The sequence below is a fragment of the Saccoglossus kowalevskii genome, chromosome 2, assembly GCF_978046115.1.
Source record: "Saccoglossus kowalevskii chromosome 2, keSacKowa6.1, whole genome shotgun sequence".
Classification (NCBI taxonomy): domain Eukaryota; kingdom Metazoa; phylum Hemichordata; class Enteropneusta; family Harrimaniidae; genus Saccoglossus; species Saccoglossus kowalevskii.
The window spans coordinates 6,172,401-6,196,680 of NC_140642.1; the positions used below are offsets into that span (position 1 = coordinate 6,172,401).

Here is a 24,280-nt window from a genome sequence, read left to right on the forward strand (position 1 = left end):
CAGTTAAATTCTAAAATACGAACATTGGGTTGAAATTGAATGCTTTTACTGCCTAGTTGCTAAGATACTGAATATACTTAAATTTACTTGTGTGCTACTTAATACTGCCTAATGGCTTTTTCAGTCATGGCATCGATAGCAACCACTGTCACTAGGGATGGAAACTCTTGTCTCAATTCTACATGAAGTAAACAATTTTGATCTGAGGGAGTTGATTTTGCATGACATATTCAGTAACTCATGATGATATGTATATGTAATAAAATGTAATAATTACCATCGTTTGTGTTTAATTGTGTAGTCCCAGGGCCGGAGTGAAATCATGCTATGTTTACAGAAGATCCTGGCTGGTCTAGGTACTGTAGCACAGTCGTATCATAAAGAAATTTACAAAGCTGCCCGAAATGCCCTGGTAGATAGAAGTATGGCTGTAAGATGCGCATCAACCAAGGTACCTTAGTCATTTTTCTTATTAAAATTTGTGGAATGCTATCAATTAAATAAATGCCTCCAGCTACTCTATATATGTATCATGTTGTGTATCTTAAGGTTTATGTGAAGTATGCTTTCAGTGTCAGGCACTCGCAGGTAATGATAACTCATAACAACTCTTCGGAGGGTTGACTTAAAGCAATGTAATATTTTTCCATATTACACCCCCTGAGCAGCAATTCTGTCAAGTTCTTGTGATGTCATCAAGCAGTCATCTCCTAAAATAACAAAACTTAGCTTGTTTACAGTGAGTGCAAACAAGATTCGTTCGGGTATTTAGCAATCTTCCTAGGTAGGTATACCAAGGGACTTTATTAGGGGCCCAAGCCCGAAGGGCGAGGCCCCTATTGTTATTGTTCAGTTTTTCCTTTCTTCTTTCTTTCTTCCGTAATTTTTTTCGTCGAGTTGTTTGAGAAAACCGCTGAACGAAATAGTCTGAAACTAAGAATATTTTGTAGTCCCTATTGTGAACTGGTGCTTAAGACTTTTAAAATTTTGATTGGTCAATTAGTTCGGCAGCCATATTGGATTGAAGTTAAACAGGAAGTGGCTATTTAACCACTTTCTGAGGGTCTAAGAGATCGGGTTTTTTTATGGCATATAGTACAACTCATGTGTAACAGATATTTGAAAAAAAATTCTAAACGTAAACCTCAACTTTTTGCGCTAAGTTTTTTCTCCCAAAAACGGGAAAAAACGCTTGAAAATCTTCTTCTTTAGAACCACCAAACAAAATGCTTCCATATATGAAATTTAGCTTCAATATGCGAAGCACATTTAAGTTTGAAAAAATTGTTATGATTGGTCACATTGTTTGGTCGTCATTTTTGGATTTCTTCTAGACAAGAAGTAGTTTTTTTTATCGAGCCACAATTATGTGATCATTTTCTAATCAGCTAAATTGCAGCTTTATAGTGACCTCTTTCAGATATCGAAGAAAAAATTCAGATAAGTCACATGGTTTGGCCGCCATCTTGGATTTTAGGCAAAATTGACCAAAATTTTGGACATTTGTTTCTCAGAGGTGCTTCAACTGATCTACTAGATGTTTTCATCAATAATATGTCTGGCCATAGCTCCATATGAGAAAAATAATATAATTTTGATCAGTCACATGATTTGGCCGCCATCTTGGATATTGTGCAAACAAAAATTGTTACATGTGTTGTCTTGGTCCGATTGGAATAAAATTTTGTACGTGTATTCTACTCTTTAGATACATTCTTTCCCCTGAATGGCATATGGCTAGGTCATGTGGCTACGCACCCATGGGGTGGGGTGGGGGGCTTCTAACCTCATTAATATGCATAACTGCTATATCTCAAGCACTGTTGTAGTTAGGAAGATGATTCCTGTGTTATCATGACAACAGTGAATAAGAGATTTGATTAAAATAAAAGATGACCATATATGGTCATGTGAACTCATTAATATACATAACCATTATATCTTAAACACTGTTGCAGTTAGGAAGATGAATCTTGTGTTATTATGACAACAGTGAACAAGAGATTTGATTAAAATAACAGATTACCATATATGGTCATGTGAACTCATTAATATGCATAACCATTATATCTTAAACACTGTTGCAGTTAGGAAGATGAATTCTGTGTTATTATGACAACAGTGAACAAGAGATTTGATTATAATAACAGATTACCATATAACAGGTGACCATATATGGTCATGTGAACTCATTAATATGCATAGCAGTCATATCTGTAACACTGTTACAGAACAGGATATGTAACTTGTACCATAATGAAGGCATCAAACGAAAGATGTAACTGACATAAGAATTGGCCATATATGATCATGTAACCTCATTTTTATCCATAAACACATGGCTCATTATATATTTTGAAAACCATATCACAATAACCAGACCAGGTAAATACATGGTAACAACTTCATTTCGACCTCATGTTACTGATAATTCAAGCTACCTGAATGTCTAACATGTGACCTTATTAATTATGAAACATAATCTTGTCAGCTTGGGCCCCAGTGACGCCGCTTGCGGCTTTAATTAGGGGCCCAAGCCTGAAGGGCGAGGCCCCTATTCTTATTGTCCGGTTTTTTCTTCTTTCTTTCTTCTTTCTTTCTTCTTTCTTCCGTAACTTTTTTCGTCAAGCCATTTGAGAAAACTGCTTAACTGAATAGTCTGAAAATGCTCTATACTGATAGTCCCTAATGTGAACTAGTGCAGCATGCTTTCAGAATTTTGATTGGTCGATTAGTTTGGCAGCCATATTGGATTGAAATAAAACCGGAAGTGGTTGTTTGACCACTTTCTGAGGGTCTAGGCGTCTAGATTTTTTTATGGTATATAGTACTACTCATGTGTAATAGATATCAGCAATAAAAACTTTAGCGGTCATGTGACTTTTCCCGCCATTTTGTTTTTCCTAAAAACGGCAAAAAACACTAAAAAATCTTCTTCTTCAGAACCACCTAGCAGAATGCTCTCATATGTAGTATTTAGCTTCTATATATCAATCCCATTTATGTTTGAAAAAAATATTACGATTAGTCACGTGGTTTGGCCACCATTTTGGATTTCTTCTAAACAGGAAGTAGTTTTTTACTCTGGCAACACTTGAGGGATTATTTTCAATTTTGCTTCATGGCATCTGTATATCAAACCCTTTCAGAAACCTAAAAAAGATTTCAGATCAGTCACATGGTTTGGCCGCCATCTTGGATTTTAAGCAAAATTGACCAAAAGTTTGGGCATTTGTTTCTCAGAGACGATTCAACCAATCTACTAGATGTTTTTATATTTACCATGCCTGGCCTTAGCTCCATATTAGAAAAATAATATTATTTTGATCAGTCACGTGGTTTGGCCGCCATCTTGGATTTTGTGAAAATAGAAATTATGCAACTACATGTTTTGTATTAGTCTGATTTCTTTCAAATTTTGTTTGTGCATTTGTGTCATCAGATGCATCATTTTGCCCCAATAGCACACTGCTAGGCCACGTGGCTGGGCACCCATGGGGTGGGGGCTTCTAACCTCATTAATATGCATAACTGTTATAACTCAATCACTGTTGTAGTTAGGAAGATGAATCCTGTGTTATTATGACAACGTTGAACAAGAGATTTGATTAAAATAACAGATTACCATATATGGTCATGTGAACTCATTAATATGCATAACCATTATATCTTAAACACTGTTGCAGTTAGGAAGATGAATTCTGTGTTATTATGACAACAGTGAACAAGAGATTTGATTATAATAACAGATTACCATATATGGTCATGTGAACTCATTAATATGCATAACCATTATATCTCAAACACTGTTGTAGTTAGGAAGATGATTCCTGTGTTATCATGACAACAGTGAACAAGAGATTTGATTAAAATAACAGATTACCATATATGGTCATGTGAACTCATTAATATGCATAACCATTATATCTTAAACACTGTTGCAGTTAGGAAGATGAATTCTGTGTTATTATGACAACAGTGAACAAGAGATTTGATTAAAATAACAGATGACCATATATGGTCATGTGAACTCATTAATATGCATAGCAGTCATATCTGAAACACTGTCGCAGAGCAGGACATGTAACTAGTGTCATTATGAAGACATTGAATGAAAGATGTAACTGACATTAGAAATGGCTATATATGATTATGTAATCTCATTATTGTGCATAAGAACATGGTTCATTATATATCCTGAAAACCATATTTCGATAACCAAAGCAGGTAAATACATGGTACCAACTTCATTTCGACCTCATGTTACTGATAATAAGAGCAACCTGATTGTCTAACATGTTACCTCATTAATTATGAAACAGAATCTTATCAGCTTGGGCCCCGGTGACGCCGCTTGCGGCTTTAATTTCTTATTATTCTTATTATTATCTATACGATTTGTATTTGTGTTCACTTCAACCATCTGGGGGAGGTTGATGGGGTTATTGGGTATCGGAACACTGATAAGGACTTTTCCAAGGAAGTTGCCATTTACCCATACGAATCTCATTTGTGACCGCTGTAAAGACGAGACAGATTTGTTTTGAGAAAAGTTAAAAATAGTTTCTTTCATTCACCAATATGAGTTTTCGTTTCTAATTGCTTTTGAGAATTTTGTCGTTTCTAATTCTTCCAACTTACAGTAGCAACTGAACTGTCTCTACTGCTGTTAGAACTAGCTCACAAATTAGTTCAAATATTACCAATGTGTCTCTATAACATGTTTCCAAATGTGAATAAAATATATATTTGTTACCATTTGATATTTCTGTGTTGTTATCCAGTGCATTTTGGAACTGATCAAATGGGCTCCATTTATTTATACAACTGAACTAGAAAATCTAGCCAGTCAGTGTTTCCGGGCATTGGATAGTTCTAATTACGACGTTCGATGTGCCGTTGCTAAAGTACTAGGTGTATTGATGGCGACATCACAGACTAACAGGTCACCAGGTAAGTGCCACCTCATATGCGTGTTTGTCTCTTCTTATATCATGACTAAACTTGGGAATATATTCTGTTGATGCATATTTTTCTAATTGTTTCTGTATATTGATTTTAGAAAAAACAGATAAAGTATATCTTTAATGCCTTTTTGCTACATGAAGATGCTGATAAGCAGTAGATTTGATCGCAAATATTCCTAAATCAGAGTTCTGTTCATACATTGTCAACCATTTTGTGTATGTGGCCATGGTGTCATTAGATGGTGTAGTCCTTGTACACATATCTCTGGGTTTAGCAGGGAGCTAAACTTGCTTGAGTTGGCTCGAGTTGGGGTAATTTGTTTACATCTGACATTGGTTTTAAAATAAATCAAGGTCATTTGTACATGTTTAGATGTCCTATGAAAATGACAAAGTGTATTCAGATGAAATCTGACAACTTATACTTCAGACTAAAAATTTTCTTTCGTTTTGCATTTTTCCCTCCTAATTTTGCATATTTTTATGTATTTTTCAATAATTTGTTATTATGCATGTTGATTTTATAAAAAATGATAAAAATTGACTTTTACAGCTTTGAATCTTTCTATACTTGTATAAACAATTTTTGAATATATTTGTGGCAGGTGTAAGCAAACTATTTTACTGTCTGGTCACGAGTATTTCAAATGCACTGTGGCTGAAATCATTTGATTTAAGCTGTATAATAGGAAAGAGTTCCTCAAAGAAAAAAAAATCATGGGTAAATTTTGTAATGATTTAGTGCTTAGAACCAGCATACATTATCATTTTAATGTTGAATTTTAAAATGTAACCTTGTTTAATATGAAAAGCGTTTTGTGCTCTAAATTGATTAAAAAGCTAGACTATTTTGTTGACTTTGTCGCTATGTTTTGCCCTGTGGTGCATTGACTTCCTGATTTTACTAACACCATACTGCATTCATTGAATGAACTGGAATGCTCACTGAATTTCAATATTGCAACTTATTGAGAGAAACCACTAAAGTGTTTTATAATGTCTGTCCACACTTCCATTCATGCAGCCAAGCTAGCAACCAGCTTAAAATGGAACCCCTAAAAAAACTAATCTTGCTAACAAATATGTACTTATAGATTCATAAATAAATTACATGTAGTATTTTCATTGTACTTCCTACTTGAAGATAACAGTATAATAATGTTTATATTATAACTTACCTGTGTCATTAGGCATTAATTGTATTCGAAATCAAGGAAGGAATATACATAAATTGATATTTTATCTTTCCTTGAATTTTGTCTTGGTATTGTAATTTATTGTGCTTGAAAGCCATAATGCCGACAGGAAGTCTGTAAGGTCAGCATGTCGGCGTGCAGCTTAATAACATCACAGGCAGGGTTTGTAATACACGTCTACTATATGGCTACAATGATATTAAATAAATAAATTTTTACTTTCATCGAGTTCTTCTCAATATATCTGAAATAAAATGCAGTAGTTCAAATACAAAATGTCTTCCTTGTTTCATCAATTGTTATAATTTAGGGCTAATTCCTCATTTAACGACTCTGGTTTTGTCAGTTTATCAGTGAGATAAACATTGATAATCATTTTCATCGAACCAATGATATCTTTGTTGAAAGCTGGGAATACTGAAAAAATCTCTATATTGACAGTTCAGATTTTGAAGACTTTGAAATGAGTTTTGATGCCATTAATGATTTATTTGACAATTATCTATCAATCAATGTTATTCAAAGCTGTTATTCACCATTACGTTCATTGCTGACATAGTTATAGTGTTACACTCAAATTAAAAAAAGTATCTGAAATTATTACTGGTAATATAATTCTATGCTTTTTAATACTCAATTTATTCTTTTCCTCGCTTGACTATTTAATGAGGTTTTCACCTGAATTTTGCAAACTACTTGTTTTACCTTGAACTATGTACGTAAGGACATAGACACGATCTTATAATAATTTCATTACATAGATCACATAAGACTAGATTTACACCCCATGATGAAATAGAAAATTGTATTGCTATATGCAATAATATAATAGTACCCCCCTCCCCCATTTGTGTAAAAGTATGTCTAGTTGCAAGCTTCTGTAGACTGATATGAGTCATAAACTATTTATTAGGTATTCTCATTCTAATTAGCAGTGTGGTTAGCACAGTCAGTATTACTGTAATTTCCTCAAATTGTAAATATTTCAATTTGTTTTGAACCAAAGCAAATAATGTATGATATTGTTAATTAGTTTTGATTATAAATTTGATGGTCTTTAAATTAAATTATTAAGTCAAATTCCTGGTTAACTTGAATCCGAAGCTTCCTAACTTCTGGGCTTGTAGTGATTACATGAAAAAAAATGCACTTGGTAAAATTTAATGAGCTACATGTAGATTTGAATTTATTATCGGTACTTCTATTTTCCATTTCTAATCGGCCATTCTGCTATCTGTCATATTACCACATTATAAAAGTAATAGCGACTGGGCTGTGTAATAATTTTGTCATTTCTAGGTCATTATAAGAATAAAACCACACAAAACTAATATAATTTTAATGTTTTTTTTAAATCCCAATTCCAGTCGTCATAAGAAATAATTGAATCATTATATTCTGACATTCATTTTGTGAATGAGTGAATCCTGTCTGTAGCACAAAATTGGCTACGGTTAACTTATTGTTTCAACAGCTGGGTTGTCACTCACTACAAGTTTTATTGCTAACTATTGGTCATACTGGTCAATTTAATTTTAATGTGTAAAAAATCACCATTACAGTTTCCATTGACGATTGCTCATATCTCGCCATTCTAAATGCTGGATACACTCCCTTGTTATTGTATTATCATAGAGGGAGTGTAGTATAATACAGTGCATATTTCCACTGGGTGGTCACGATTCCTTAAATAGCCTTAATCCCCAGGGTTCCACATTCATCCAGAATTATTAGATTTTGCAACAGTAAATGTGATTTAAAAATGTTTTCGATATCACGCAACCCTTGGAACTAATATGTCACCTTATGAAAATATAATGTTTTAATCTACTTTTGTGAGTATTATTGTCATATGCGTAAATACAGAATTAGAGACTTAAATATTAAAAGCTTTTTGTAGTCACTCTGCATTCCTTTTCAATTAATAGTCAATCATGGTAGTATTGTGTGTAATTGAATAGAATAGTTTATTATATGTATTTACTGATATTTAGCTTTTCTGCCTTCAAATTACAGTGCATTGAATATTTGTAATTGGTTTAGGATTGGCGTTTTAGTCTAGCCATTATGTATATCACTTGCATGTATGGTTTGCATGGTAGACACAGCTTCCTGTAATGAAAATAAAGGAAAGGAGTATTGTGGTTTTAAAATGTTTAGTCACACAACAGGGTGCCTTTGAGTTACTCTGTCTGTCTGTCTGTCTATGCCTGGCTGTTCCACCTATATGGCAAGAAACTACTCATCAGACATTGATACTTAATCTCCAGATATGATTAGTTTGGGTTCTAATATGTAGCTTGTTCATAGGATTGAGATGAAATTTATTACAGATAAATTTACATTGACTAGCCCCATCTATTATATTATTATCACACTACAGTTTACAACAATGTGTGTTTTACATGTAGGCCAATATATACATTTGCTGGAGGAAAGAAGAACAATCATTAGCATGAAAAAAAAAGCTTAAAACTGTGAGGACACAAAGGGGGTTTTGCATCTACGCTCTGCATGTGTGTATGTGTGTATATCTCTTCCACTGATATTTGGAAAAACTGCTGTTTTGATTTAAACTTTGTACTTGTATGCAATGCGCAGACCTCTTTAGTTTTTGCATATTAATTAACTAATTTGCATAATAAGTGGATTTGTTCATTTTGTGCTGATTTCATCAATTTTCCGTTTTTGGCAAATATTTATGTAATTTTTTGTAAAAAATAATATTTTCAACTTCTTTTCAACACTACCATCTCGATTGCTTTGATATTTGAGGTGTACATTATTTTTATGATTTATTTGTTTGATTAAGTTAAGTTGACATGTTTTTAACAGCCATAACTGCGTTTTGTCTTATGAATGTGCATATCTAAGGTGTGGGTATACTGATATTTTTGTTAAAAATAGTATTCAAGTTTGAAATACAAGTATGTACATGTCATCTTATATGTGATAATTATAATGAAGTCATCATGTGATCATCAGTCTCACTACCCCAGTATAATGGCTATAATAAATATATGAACTGGTTTATGGTTCTCCACTTAGATCCCAAAGTCAAGAAGACCAGTACTGAGGAGGTGTTAAATATTTTGGCATCTGGATTTTTAAAAGGCGGGTCTGGATTTCTTAAAGGCGGAGGTGGTGAGCTGTTGAAAGGAGGCACAGTAAATAGAGAAATACGAGTTGGTGTCACTCAGGTAAGCTTCCATTTTACTGTGTGTCTATATCTTTCTCATTGCTCCTGAATTTACTGTTACTGTAAATATATTAATTATTCTCTGCGTTTTTAAGTTTGTGATTTTCACTGATACATTGTATGTATAATTCATAAATTAAAACAAATATGTAAAATAACAATAGAACTGTTTCCCTGACAAATTTTTGAACTTGCAACCTATATGCCCAATATGCTCTAACTATCAAAATAAATGCCAGTGAAAATTAATAGGTTTACAGTATTTCCAGTAGATTTCAAAATGTAATGTTTTTAGCACATGTAGTGTAATAATGGAATTGTGATGTGTAACATTTGAGTCAATAATGTGACTCAATTTGCACAGTTACGAAATCAAATTTGACATCCAGGAACTGAAATTTGATGAGTTTCATTGAATTATATTGCACAAGTTCTGTTTCGCTTGTTTGTGCTAGGTTTTCGTGATTTTGATTAGCACCTGTCAATTTAAATACTGCTATGTTGACTTGTTGTAAATTTCTAGGAATTCAATAATCTACAACTTAAAATCTAAATCAGTTTAGTTTTCTGCTTCGTTTTACAACTATATGACCTGAATCTGACATGTACAGTGTATAATGTATTACTTTCCAGGCGTATGTTATTTTCGTGAACACTATGGGAGGTCTTTGGTTTGAGAGAAATATTACTACAGTGTTGAATCATGTATTAGAACTGGTAGCCCATCCTAGAGCATCACCTTCACATGTAGATGCTGTGTACGCTAGGAAATGTGTATCGTTTATTCTGAGATCTCTACTGGGTGGTATGATTGGAGAGAAAGCACAGATGTCGGCCGCTAAAGAGATATGTGTTATTATTACAAAACAGATGAATTTAGTTAGTAAGTTTACAAATTTATTACTGAAATGAATTAATGTTTATCATAACCTTGTTTTAGTTTATAAAAACATTTTACACAACACACAAAAGTTATCCAAGATAATTGGTAATTTTATTATGAATTTCCTGCGCATGAAATCACAATTTAAATATATTGTGTTATGATCTAATCTGTCCCTCTTGTCTGTGTTCTCTTGCAGGTGATGATTCCCTGGAATCCACTGACAGTAAAAGTGGTAACAATGAGATTGCATTGAGTCAACATGTACTAGTGTGTGCATTACAGGAACTAGGTAGTCTTGTAAAGGGACTTGGCACATGTGCTAATAACCTAGTAGCTGAGGCTGCTTCAGGTGAGTCTAGGGATAATAATCTCTTGTCAGTTACAATTATGTATGTACCTATATACACTGATACTATAATAGACCAAAGTATATGGTTTCTATTGGTGGATGGTTAAGAAATGGCATGTGTATTAGTGAAGGAAACATACTTCCATTTGATTCTACATACAATAAATTTATGTGTCTTACTTTATATATGTAGTAGTAAATTTTTTTAACTATAGTAGGCACTAAGGTCTTTGTATGTTTTCATTATTTATAGGAATTGTGGAACCAGTTGTATCTGTATTATTACATCCAGCACCATCAGCAAGGCTTGGAGCAGCATGGTGTCTGCGTTGTATAGCAGTTGCACTGCCCTCACAGTTGACTATTCTGCTGGATAGATGCACGGATAGGATCAATAGTCTCAAAGCTTCTCCGGAAGCTGTATCCGGATATAGTTTTGCATTAGCAGCGCTATTGGGTGGCGTACACGAGTCAGCTCTTGGAATCCCACATGCTAAGGGCAAGGTGGGTGTGATTTCACCAGTATGCAGAGTGTTTTACATAATATTTCTATGGAGACAAGATCCATTCAAAGCTTGATACCCTAAGCATGCCAAGGGCTTCATACAAGGATGAAATGATGAATATGTAGTTATTACGAGGATACCTCAAATTATGCATGAAAGCAGTATTGATTGATATGTAGAGGAGTTTTGTGTGACCGTGTACTGTCTTTTTGTTGGCCATCAAAGTATTAAATATCCATAGTGTTATACTTCTTCCAAATCCAAAAATTATGTATAAGAAGCCCAGAACTGAGACAATGATGAAAATTAATTATGAACATTGTATTGCCCATCATCTTAGTGTCACATAATCTTTCTTTATGTGAAAGTTGCATTTTCTAATATGATAGAATGCAGATACCCTGTGCAATACCGCAGAATTATGGTACCATGATTAATGGAGATACATGTACTGTGACAGCATTTTTAAAAATAATAATTTTCTTTCCAGGCCATATTCAATATTGGAGAGGATTTATTGAGGACAGCTTCACAGAATAGTAGAATGTCCTTACATAGAACACAGGCTGGATGGTTGATACTTGGTGCTGTTATGACATTGGGTGAGTTCTTTATTTTACCCTTGTTAAAAATGATGGATATAAAGAAATATGATATACACTGTAAATGAGCATTCATCAACACAGGAATTGACACAGACATGCATTAAGTGGTGTTGCAATCAGATACACTTAATTGTTATATTGTATTGATTTTAAACAGGTGCATCTGTTGTACGGCAGCATTTACCAAAAATGTTACTATTATGGAGGAATGCCTTCCCTAGGTCAGCTAAAGAGTTGGATTCAGAGAAAGCTAGAGGTGATGCATTTACATGGCAAGTAACTCTGGAAGGAAGGGCAGGAGCACTCTGCAGTAAGTTCACCCATTATATTATAATGCATTGATAAAGGTTAATGCTGTATGTATTCACTTGTCTCTTTCCTTCAGTCTCTAAACACATACTTCACATTGCAGTACTGAAATGACCCTCTGAACTATTAAGACTTTGTGTTGAGTTATTGGTAGAAGAGTAGACAATTTTATAATTATTTTAGGTAAAACCCAGAAAATTTGCACAAATATTAATTTAGTGAAATTAATTTTAATAGGGCATTTATGCAAGTAATTTGCCTGTAATAGAGCAAATGTGATATTAATTGCAATTTTCATATAATATATAATAATATGTACTAAATACTGGATATGCAATAAAAATACTATACAATGTTTTAGTAACATAAAAACATTAGGTCCTGTTCATTACATAATCATGATTATTTTGTGAAATCAAATCTTGATATTAAAATCACTTGTATCAGCTTAAAGACGTATAATTACTATTTGTTTTTTTTTCAGCAATGCGTAGTTTTATTCTGCACTGTTCTGAGTTGGTGACAGACGATGTGATAAGAAGACTGATGACCCCACTAGATTGTGCAATGTCAATGATGGCTAAGTAAGTCAACAAGTCTTCAAGGTGGCTTCAGGTCTATGCAAGGCCTTGTAGTTTTCAGTCTTATTTCTTAGACTTTAAATAGGCAATACCAAGTAAATGTATGTTCTGCAGCTAATCAAAAATTGCTGCAATATACTAAGAGTAAAAAATCTCCATCCATTACTTCTAGTACTTTTTGTTGTACTTTGTATTTTTCTTACTCTATTGCTAGATTCTGAGGCCAAATTTAGTCACTATTGTATTGTTTTAATATACTGTATCATACAGGGAAATGATATATGTGTTACATTTCTGATTCTCATCAATTTTGTTTTCCTATATTTTGTGTCTAGTATTCCTGGCGTTATTAAGATGTATGGTGCACATCTGAAAGCATGTGCTGCTATGGTCAGGTTACGATTGTATGAAACATTGGCATTGCTACCACCACAGTCATATGAAGGTAAATAATGTAACAAATGAATCTACATGTTTCACTTATTGTTTGTGTACAGTATACCAATTTTCATAAAACTTACATTTGTAAAATAATTTTAAAATGTATAATTAGAATTTTTGGCATGTTACATTGTCAGTCTTCACTAAAATGGTAGAATGTTAGAACTTAGTAATATATCATTTGCATAGTATATTTCATTTATTTCTGCTAGAGTATGGGTGGTACAGTGGATGTATGTAAAACTAGCAAGAATTGACACACCCACTGTTTCATCTCATTTCTAGGAAGTCTAAGTTCACTTCTGAGAGAATTAGTAGCAGAGTTTACACTGACAGACAATCCAGCCAATACAACAACGTCTACACTACGTTCTATGTGCCATGTGGATGATAGTATTATACTGCAGTCTTGGCTACAAGAGACTGATCATAAATCTATTGAAATGCAGCTACAACCCAATAGTGCATCTGGTTCTGGTGCTTTAGAACATGATCCATCATCAATATACTTACGTATTGCAGTGGTAAGTAGTGACAGTACAATTCTCAGTATTCATCGTTTATCACTAGACTTCTTGGCTTGCCTTTGATAGTGTTGTATGTTACAAAATGTTTTCATGAGAAGAGCTTACAAAACATACGGTGAAACTAATCATTGATCATAATGAAAAAAGTTGATGGTCTTCATACTTGAACATGCAAAAGAATAATACTAGGTAGTATTTATTTTCATGGAATAAATGATGAGTAAAAAAAAATTGTGAAAAATATTGGAAGTTTGTGTGGCTGATGTGTTTTGTATAGAAATTTTAAATAACATTTGGCCTAAGCTATTGCCAATGGTTTAGTATAGAAGTATAGTTGTTTCCCTGTCTACAGATACAAGTTTGAGCTATTGTTTGATTCATGCAAATGTCACCGTTGCATCTTTTCCATGATGCAATGCATGTGAAACTTACATGCGTTCATTTTTAAGATAGAATTGAATTGACTAACTGACATCAAAAACATGAAATAAATGATAAATCAGTATTTTTATCGATGGATAAAATGATTGCTTGGAAGATAATTATGAAGATTGCTTGGGATAATTGTGTAAAAGTGTCTTGGTGATAATGACAAATTATTTTGCTGACAGGGAGATGCAGTTCCTGGACCATTACCACTGGGTGTAGCAGTTATCGATGCATCTGTAATACTGTTTGGTAAAGTGTTTTCTAGAGTTGCTCACAAGCATAGATTACAGATGTTAGAACATTTTGGGGAGTGTATAAAACAAGCCAAGTCTACCAGACAGCAAGCTGTACAGATCAATATATTCACCGCTGTACTTAGTGCGCTAAAGGTAGGTAGATAGCAGTCGGTGAATTAATGATGGCTTTACTGTCATTATTTTGGTGAATTCACATTCTCATAATGTACTCAACTATTTTAATTAAAATTAAAATGAGAACGTGTTAATTTAAGCATAGGATGTATTGTTTCTTTCACAAACCAGAGATCCTTCATGCATCAAGTCCGCTAAAATTAAATCCATTTAATATTCCTCCTTCTAAATAATAAATAAATAACACTGTAAACATTTTTACCTCTAGGGCCTAGCTGAAGCAAAGGGTAGATTGAAAAACGCTGATGTACAGAGAGCTGCTAATAATCTAATCATGGTAAGTACTGGCTACATCATGCTAATACTTTAACTGATGTCGTCTCTCATAAGAATATTGCTTATATTGATAAATTATTATTATAATATTGATAATTATGCTCCAAATTTGTTTTATATATATATAAGGACATGTGCAATGTAAATGCATTATCTAAGGCCAGTGTTGATAAAATCTTACAATAAGAGAATCCTACAGTACATTTAGTTTCCCTTCCCCAAAAACATTTATTTATTACATGGTGATGATTAGTATTTTACAATACTATGTGATTGTCTCATTTCAGAGTGCACTAACTAATTCAAATCCAATTCTACGATGTGCTGCTGGTGAAGCTGTGGGTAGAATGGCTCAGGTCATAGCAGATAGTTCATTTATTGCTCAGACTGCTCAAAACTGTTTTGACAGGTAAGGTGTCTAAAATTATAGAGCCTTCGGCCTTACAGTAGAAGCTTACTCTTTTTGAGGAAGTTGGTCATAAATCACATAACAATGTTCATTGGTTTATTGTGTAAAATCATGGTACCATGAAATAGCATTCTTTTGTGTGTTACAATTACGTATTTTGAGAAACTTGTCCTAATATTTTTCAAAAATTGCTATTTTTAAAACAATTCCATAGAGCACAATGTATAAAAAATTAAAAATTAAATTTTTAACACTTAATTGGAAAATGAATAAAATCTGTACATTTTGAAATCATGAGTAAGCTAACCTTATGTTAAGTGAAATGTTTGTGACAACATATTCCAGAAAATAAATTTTTTCATTATACATACAAAATAATAATACATTTTGGATGTGCTCGCAGATATCTGCCCATACTAACAATTGACACTCATTGATAAGTAATGTGTTTTCAGATTGAAGACAGCTCGTGATGTGGTATCTCGTACTGGTAATTCTTTAGCATTGGGATGTTTACACAGATATGTGGGTGGTATGGGTGCTGGTCATCATCTTAATACTAGTGTTAGTATATTATTAGCACTAGCACAGGATATCACATCACCACAAGTACAGGTCAGTAATTCCAGTCATTGATCACTCTGATTAGAACATGCATCCCAAAATTTACTGTATACTGCATATTAAAATATGACATGTTGGAGTGTATTTATATATATAACAGGTGTCTATCAATACTCCATAAACATAAAATGAAATAATCTTTACATATACTAGATTTTAATTGCAGTTTAACACTTCTGTACTATTTCAGGTGTGGTCACTGCATGCCCTTGCATTGATAGCAGATTCTGGTGGTCCAATGTTCCGTGGTTATGTGGAGCCAACCTTGTCACTGTGTCTTCAATTGTTATTGACTGTGCCACCTGCTACTGTTGAAGTCCATCAATGTCTTGGGAGGTGTCTTGCTGCTCTCATAACTACACTGGGTCCTGAGTTACAAGGTAAGACATATACTCTATCTGACTCCATATTTCATTCATAGTTTCACAATTAATATATATGTATATACATGTATGTACTTCCTAGTTGTAGCCAGGAAATTGGAAAATGTAAATCATCAGATATAACCAAAAAAATCATTTAGACATTCTCTCATAGTGGTTGATCAGTTAATATGTAATAATCTCTTGCATATTTACTGTGTGTACTAACTTTACTTCATTACATTCTTTTACCTGTGATGTTTTATTTCAGCCAATACCATAACGCTGTCTACATGCCGGTCATCATGTCTGGTAGGCTGTGCTATAATGCAGGACCATCCAGATTCATTAGTTGGAGCTGAGGCTATTGCTTGCCTTCAACAGTTACACATGTTTGCACCTAGACATGTCAATTTATCTACACTTGTACCACACCTCTGTGTAAGTTAATACTCACAATTTATGACTATCCTTTTCATTATACAGGCTATAATAACAGTTAATATATCTTGTACAATCCTTTTGTTAATAACTGACAAATGATTGAGTTCAGAACTTTCTAATTTTTTAGTGTTTTATTCAATATCTTCACAGAAAACATTAAAGAGCCCTCATCTATTGTTGAGGCTGTCGGCAGTGGCGTGTTTACGACAGTTATCACAACGTGAAGCCCGCGAAGTCTGTGAACATGCAATGACATTAGTGGTGGAAAGTAACAATAAACAACCTTCCATAGGAAAAGATAATTCAGATGACAATGATAGTATTACAATGACAGGTAAATCAGCAAATAATTTGTACAGTACTACTACATGGTGTTAATACATACTTAGCTCAGACCACATGTAGCAATCAGCTGAATTCATAAACTTAAGTGTATGGTTATTGTCACAGTGCTTCTAGCTCAACATGTTCTTTTACTGAGGGATATACTAGTAATACCAGATCATCGTCATCTGCATTGTGGCAAAATTAAACTGCACTATTGAAGTTTGCACTGATGTTTTAAACTATAATATTGTGACATGGGTCTACAAATATACATGCATATACATAATATGCTTATGAATGTCTACTCTCACTCTATTATTACATTGTTGAAATGAGCCTCTTAGCACATGGATGGAGATTCATTTTATGATAGACGAAATGTGGTATGCTGTGAAAGCTACATTACTATTATTGGGTCTATGGTTCTTAGGCTGGCAATGTCTTAAGTTCCTAATAAATATGCATGCATGCATGCTGATTACATCTATATGATATTATAGTAATTCACAATATCTGTCTAAATTAAAACAATACATTGATTGTTTTCATGCATATAGAGACCGGATTGGAAGGTGTTTTATTTGAGATGTTAGATAAAGAAAATGATTCCAAGTTAAGATCAGATATCCATGACACTCTGATTAGTATGTTACAAGAATTAGCAGCTGAGAACTCCACACATTGGATGATATTATGTAAAGATGTGTTACAGCAAGCATCAACAGGTAAGAGAGCACACTGTCTGGTGTTAATCAATCAACTTTTTACTGTCTCTACATGCTGTACTTGACCTGACTTAGTGTCCATTCTTTCAAAAACACTTCAAATGTGACTGTCCAGTCATGAATTCTTCATTAAATTTTGTTTTACTGTTCCCAGTAATTACAGTGCTTATTGTCACTATTGTGTCACCAGTTTTTTGAAAAAATTACATTTTTTTCAATGAAATCTGTGCAAACGGATCATATTTCAACAGTAGTAATTCACTTCTGCATTGCGTTAGAGAAATGTCTTGCACAATATTCAGAAATTCTAGGAGAATTGTGTCCCACTACTGTTTCCTCCTAAACTGGCACATGGTGAACAGAAAATGTCACTTAGTAGTTTTATGGGTAGGGTGCTCAACTCTGCACCCACCTTTTAAAAATAACACCCTGTGTGCTAAGTCAGATGAGTATGGCTTTTTGGTAATGACCTATTACCCGCTATATGTTTGTATTGTCTAAATTCTAAAAATAGCATGGAATGGGCAAATAAAAAAATACAACATTTAAAATGTATCTTTCACTTCTTTAAAAGTATATTGACATTTCAGGTAGAATATAAAACTATCAAGCTTTTGTATGAACAAACAGAATAGGTTATAGCATTAGATTATATGGTAAAATAATAATATCTCTTAAAATGACCAATTCTACCTCTGCAGTGCACCTCAGTTATTTAGATACACAAAATATTCATTGAATTATTTTACTAATTGAGATGTGTTGTATTGTGTTGCTATGCAGACAGCAAAGCTACAACACCAGCCATTGAGGAACCAACAGACCCTGATAAGGATGAGAAAGAAGTGGAGCAAATGGGTGAATCTGAACAAGCATTCAAAATTCTTGGTGCAGTAGTTACACATCCTACAGGTATTATGCAAATTTTTACAGGGCTGGAAATTATTAGTTAATATATCTTTCCTATGAGTTGTGCAATCCAGTGATGAAACGTTTCTGTATCATAAATGGGTGACCAGAATGCCTTCAGTGTTGATATTGTTTTGATCTGTAGTTATTTATTAATAAAAAAAATGACATCAAAAAGACACTGATGTCAATTTGAATGGCATTGCTTATTCTCATCCATGTCCTGTTGTTGATAGAATCTATAATCATAGAAATGGTATTTTGGACGATTTGTGAGCTTGACAACTGGTCACTATTTTCATGCATACATGTACCTTAAATTTGTACAAACTTTATAAAGCTGAAATACTCAGTAGATAATAGTTATCCCAGATGTGAAAGTGTCTCAATTGTTGTGATATATGTGATATATACAATGTGAATGTGAAATACAGTGTTCAATGCTCGCTACACAATTCCATGAATATTCATCATCGGCCAAAGTTGGTAATTCTCTGATACATATGAATATATGGCAATATACATGTGCTATGTCCTCTGTTGAATATTTAATTTTTTTGTTTCTTTTGCCTACCATATATTTATATACTTACATATGCAGTCATAGAATACATCATTATTGTGTTTTGTTATGTAGTGGCACCACGCTGGCCAACCAGAGTCTTTGCAACAGAGTGTGTGAGAAGAATTATCTCCGTCTGTGACGGTAATACTGTACATTTTAATTTGGCACTGGCAAGAGAGATGAAATCACGTACAGCTAAAGGTAAATCAGTGATCCAATCTATTCTGCTATTGTGTGTAATTTTGTTAGCTTGGAAGAACACGTAAATTGCATACGTTTCTGCTAAAAGCTTTCAAGGCATATAGTAATAAATCAGTGACTTCATTTGATCAAAACCACAATGTTTGGCAAGGTTATCATTACTGTGATTAAGTGTCCTGCCATTAGACTGAGTTGACTTAATTTGTGGGGTTTACTCATTCTTTATTTTCACTTGGAATATATTTATTGCTGAGTGGGATTGATGGGCAAACATAGTATCTAGGCGAAATAATTGTTTGCCCCTAATGTATGATAAAACAGTGAAAATAAATTACTGTACAGGTAATTATATAAAATAGAATAGAGCTTTATTGAAACTGTAAAGAAATGTTACATTTTTTTATAAAAAAAATCAATCAAGCAAAATAAAAAAAAAAATGTGGTTTGAAGCAAAAATAAAGTAATTCACATGATGTGTATATATCAATCTCCAGGGACCAAATATTTAGTTTAGAACTGATTTTAAACAAATTTGGTTAAAACTACTAAATATAAACTATTACAAATCTTTGTTTTCTCACGCTTCACAGGTGACTATTTAGTACTACACTTGTCAGATCTTGTACGTATGGCATTCATGGCAGCCACAAGTGAAAGTGATCAACTCAGAAAAGAAGGTCTCCGATTACTTCAGGATGTCATTAATAAATTTGCCAAAGTTCCTGAACCTGAATTCCCTGGTCATTTCATTTTAGAACAGTTTCAAGCCCAGGTATGTAACAATGTAACAATGTAATGGGTACAAGGATTGCTTGAGTTGCATCTTTGCTCATATCAAACCTTTATATTTCCAGCATCAATAAGACTGGAATGCAACAGTTATTCAGTAGTCAGTGTTTTCTCTAAAAGTCAACAGGCACTTTATTCCCTGGATTTTTGCAATGGAAAGAGAAAACCTTAAGTGTGAAAAAATTCACTGGGATGTCAGGAAATCACAGCAAACTATCTTGAAATCATTTCACTAGCACCACTCTACATTTCATGGCATGGTATGGCATGGCATGTACCTTGACTTCTATTGTAATTCAGAATGTTAATCCATATAAATAAAAGGTGTACATCATACATCATATTTTGTAATTTCCAGCTATTCTTAATGTATTTGTGATATATTTTGTCACAGGTCAGTGCTGCTTTGAGACCAGCATTTTCACCAGATACACCACCAGATGTAACAGCTATGGCATGCCAGGTAACAATTACTCTTACTGATATCATGGAATATTATTAATAATCCATCTGTAATAATGTCTTGAGTGGAGAATGTTGGGAAGACATAAAATAGTACAAATAAATGCAATGATTCCATATTATTATAGCATTTTGAATCTATGCTTGTTACACTGTGCCCAAATTCCACCTATTTGATTGTACATGCTTATAACCTGAAATCATATACTCTGTGTATCTAAAGAGTGATTTCTATACAAATTGAGAATTCTGTACTCTCTGTTTAGGTCTCAAGTACATGGATAGGAAGTGGTGTAGCGCTGACCCTCAATGACCTGAGACGTGTTCATCAGTTACTGGTGTCATCGTTAGCTAAATTAAAAACTGGCAATAAAGGTGCACCATCAATGTTATATAGCGAATCTGCTACAACTATGGAGAAACTTGCCGTGCTCAAAGCATGGGCTGAGGTAAGTTATGATATGATGAATATCATTACATTTAGTTCTGGTTATAGCCACCTGTTTTATACATTAGGTCTATGTAACAATATTCCTAATTGGTCACTGTTTGTTACTTATTCTAGCACTAATAACAAGAGCAATTGTACCATAGTTTGAATTTGTTAAATTCATTTTGGTTATGTTTTTTTCTGATTCTTAGGTGTATATAGTTGCAATGCAACAGAATCAAACACCGCCATCACAATCACAACTATCTGATATGAATGGTGACTTTGATGAGGAAAAACCTACTGAAAGTTTACTTACTTTGGTACAACCAGAACTAGCATCACTTAGCAAGCATTGGTTAGCTGCCCTCAGAGACCATGCATTGCTGTCACTTCCACAAGAATACTCTAGTCAACTCCCACCTGAAGGGGGCGCTTTTTACAATGCTGAGACAATGGAAAATGCCAGGCCACATTATAGGAACTCATGGCCCCCTATGCTATATGCTGCAGCACTCTGGTTAAATGATAGAGGTTTTGCTAATGTGGAGAAAGAGAAAAAAGACAAGAGAAGCAATTCATTTGGTAATAATGATGGTACAAGAGTCATGACTGGAAGAGGTGGAGCATCAGTGATGGCAGAGGCTGAGAAAACTCCTGAAGAAATCAATTCTGATAGATTTCATCTTATTCAAAGTATGTTTTCAAATCACTTATACAATTTATGCTGGTGTGTATATATAATATAGTGACTCTAATAGCACCATCCAGTGATCATCACATATAGCACCCTCTATTGCTAGCTGCAGTAGACCTTGTTAACCGAGTGTGGAGAGTCCCCACAATGCTGTAGCATCAGTTGTTGACAGGAGTATAGTGAAGAAATGTTTCCTGATACATTAGTAAAAATTACAAAGATGTTTGTTGTATTTACAGGTATATGTGTTGAAGCGCTGTGCAACCCTAGATCATCAGAACCGATAGAGACAGTATCCATGTGTCTTAAGGCACTCCATGCCATGTTAGATACTCCCTGGCCACGTACTAAACTGGGAAAAGACCAGGCCTTAGCAATCGAACTACTTAATGTGTTACATCGGCTGTTGTTAACCAGAGACATGCCAATCACACAACTTGCAGTCATGGATGTGGTAAAACAAGTCATAATAGCCATGGAGGAAAATCTTGAACAAATGAAAGCAGAGAAAAGTAAGGAATTTATAGAACAGAATTATTTACTTCAACTGAGGGAGATTTATCTTCCCGAATGAAAATGGTTAATAAAGCATGACAGTGGTGCAGGGAGAAGAATTTCCATATTTTCCAAGTTTGCTGTTAATAATTATTTTGTCATCTGAAATTCACAAATAGCAGCATGATGTATAACAGTACCATGCTTTGTTTGTTTGTTTGTTAATTAAATCATTGCATGTAATTTTCTTCCTTTCATTTAAAAAAAATAAAAATCATTAACATCAGAGACATGTTTTATTTTTTTCCTGCCAGAACAAGGTGGTGATGGTTGCAAAGATGTGATTCTTGGGGAAGGTGGTGAGAACGGTGATATAATTCCTGGACAATCGTTAGTGTTTGCCGTATTGGAAGTATGTCTGTGTGTTTTAATACGGCAACTACCAGCATTGAATCCATCCATGCCAAGTACCCATATACATGTAGTTTCCAATTTACAGTTGTCTGAAGAGAGTAATCAATTGGTGTCAAGAGCTGTGTCTGTTATGGCAAAGTTACCTGATTTATGTTCCGCTGCTGGTGAGTTTATTAGTAATTATGAGTTGGTGTATTTCGTTCTGTTGAAAACTGGCTGAATTAATTATAACTGTATGAAAATTGGTTGAATTTTTGGAGACAAATGTCTCTATTAGTGAACATTTTACTGAGGTTTTTTATTCAATGCAGTCAACTTCCTTTGCATTAGAATTACATCATTGAAGTTAAACTAAATTACTGGCCATCACATTGACATAATGGCACCCAAAGACATTGCAGTGTATCGTAATATGTGCAAATGTTAGTAACATTTATGACATTTCATGGTCTTAGACAGCAATATGTAAAGTTGTGTTTGATGCGTCCCATGCGACAATAGTGTGGTCAATACGGTTTACAAGTATACCCCATTAGTCAGTGGTATTACAAATAATAAAAGAACATATAGATAAGCAAATATTGCTGAGAGATTAGTATTAAGTGACTGGTAACAAAGATATATATTAAAGAGAAGACTAACTTGTTGCATATTTTATTTGTTACATTCACAGGTAGCGTATCAATTCTTCCAACAATCTTGTTTCTAACAACCGGTGTGATACGAGAGACATCACTGATATCCATGGCAGATCATTCTGTACCATTACCAGTAGCAGCGTCATTGCAATCTTTGAAATTATTAACATCATCTCCATACACACAAAACAGTCAATGTTCAGATGATTGGATAGCTTTACTGCGGAGTGCACTCGCAACTTTGTTAGATTTTGTTAAACCAGGTATGTCATTTAGACAATCTGAACTCAAAATTCTTTATTCTTACTTTCTTACTCACTCTGGATAAATAGAGATCTTAATATTACCATTCATCTAGTCTGTTGGAGAAGATGATTTAAAGCTCTGCCTTGCACTGTACAATTATGGATATAGCGCCCTCTAGCGGTGAAGTTTACTTTTTATATACTGGTACCTCATTGATAGTCATTGGATATGTTGTCTTAGTCATTACAATGTTTTTGTGCCTTTAGGTGTAGATACTAAAGAGAAGAATAAAACTGATGAATGTTGTATTATGTTAGCAGTAGCCATGTTTATCATGACAGCGCCATCGTCTGTATCAACAGTACCATCCATACAATCTGAATGTATTGAATTATTTGTGCGGGCATTTAAATCTGACAGACAAGTAGTAAGTATTGACATCCAATGTGAAAATTAGAATCAGCTATCATGACCATTTGCGTTTTACCTTTAGCTCTTGTTGTTTTATAATTAAATGTCACAAACTTTGTTTGTTTTAGGTTCGTATCAAATGTCTACAGACGTTAGCATCTATCATTCAGCATCCACAAAGAGAAGTGAGTACGCCATTTATCCATGCCCTTGGACCGAAGATAGTGGAATATTTACACCAAGTTGGCAGCAATAAAGCTGCGCATGAAGATCAGTTTACTGTAGTCATAGAAGCTTTGAAGGGGTTAGAAAACTTGGTTGCACTCACGGATGAAACTTACAGTAAGTGAACGTCTTATTATCTTCAATTTATAGTGATTCTGGAAATCACTGTTAAATATAAGAGTTCTTTAAAGAGTCATTTTCATTG

The 24,280-nt window shown here is 33.8% G+C and overlaps 1 protein-coding gene across 2 annotated transcripts in view; it reads left to right on the forward strand.

Moving 5' to 3' along the window:
- LOC100373914 (HEAT repeat-containing protein 5B-like) overlaps nucleotides 1-24,280 on the forward strand; it is a 44,353-nt gene that overhangs the window by 17,031 nt on the left and 3,042 nt on the right. For both annotated transcript variants that reach the window (XM_085508375.1, XM_078007737.2), the window contains 30 exons: nucleotides 302-451; nucleotides 4,785-4,953; nucleotides 9,212-9,363; nucleotides 9,996-10,245; nucleotides 10,445-10,597; nucleotides 10,851-11,101; nucleotides 11,594-11,705; nucleotides 11,866-12,018; nucleotides 12,502-12,601; nucleotides 12,934-13,043; nucleotides 13,325-13,563; nucleotides 14,178-14,384; nucleotides 14,635-14,703; nucleotides 14,990-15,111; nucleotides 15,567-15,726; nucleotides 15,926-16,115; nucleotides 16,369-16,538; nucleotides 16,692-16,875; nucleotides 17,426-17,593; nucleotides 18,377-18,505; nucleotides 19,140-19,268; nucleotides 19,859-20,040; nucleotides 20,452-20,520; nucleotides 20,786-20,968; nucleotides 21,162-21,645; nucleotides 21,886-22,158; nucleotides 22,456-22,719; nucleotides 23,229-23,456; nucleotides 23,706-23,866; nucleotides 23,979-24,192. In XM_085508375.1, coding sequence (XP_085364501.1) covers nucleotides 302-451; nucleotides 4,785-4,953; nucleotides 9,212-9,363; nucleotides 9,996-10,245; nucleotides 10,445-10,597; nucleotides 10,851-11,101; nucleotides 11,594-11,705; nucleotides 11,866-12,018; nucleotides 12,502-12,601; nucleotides 12,934-13,043; nucleotides 13,325-13,563; nucleotides 14,178-14,384; nucleotides 14,635-14,703; nucleotides 14,990-15,111; nucleotides 15,567-15,726; nucleotides 15,926-16,115; nucleotides 16,369-16,538; nucleotides 16,692-16,875; nucleotides 17,426-17,593; nucleotides 18,377-18,505; nucleotides 19,140-19,268; nucleotides 19,859-20,040; nucleotides 20,452-20,520; nucleotides 20,786-20,968; nucleotides 21,162-21,645; nucleotides 21,886-22,158; nucleotides 22,456-22,719; nucleotides 23,229-23,456; nucleotides 23,706-23,866; nucleotides 23,979-24,192 — 5,425 coding nt within the window. The remainder of the gene's footprint in view (nucleotides 1-301; nucleotides 452-4,784; nucleotides 4,954-9,211; nucleotides 9,364-9,995; nucleotides 10,246-10,444; nucleotides 10,598-10,850; nucleotides 11,102-11,593; nucleotides 11,706-11,865; nucleotides 12,019-12,501; nucleotides 12,602-12,933; nucleotides 13,044-13,324; nucleotides 13,564-14,177; nucleotides 14,385-14,634; nucleotides 14,704-14,989; nucleotides 15,112-15,566; nucleotides 15,727-15,925; nucleotides 16,116-16,368; nucleotides 16,539-16,691; nucleotides 16,876-17,425; nucleotides 17,594-18,376; nucleotides 18,506-19,139; nucleotides 19,269-19,858; nucleotides 20,041-20,451; nucleotides 20,521-20,785; nucleotides 20,969-21,161; nucleotides 21,646-21,885; nucleotides 22,159-22,455; nucleotides 22,720-23,228; nucleotides 23,457-23,705; nucleotides 23,867-23,978; nucleotides 24,193-24,280) is intronic.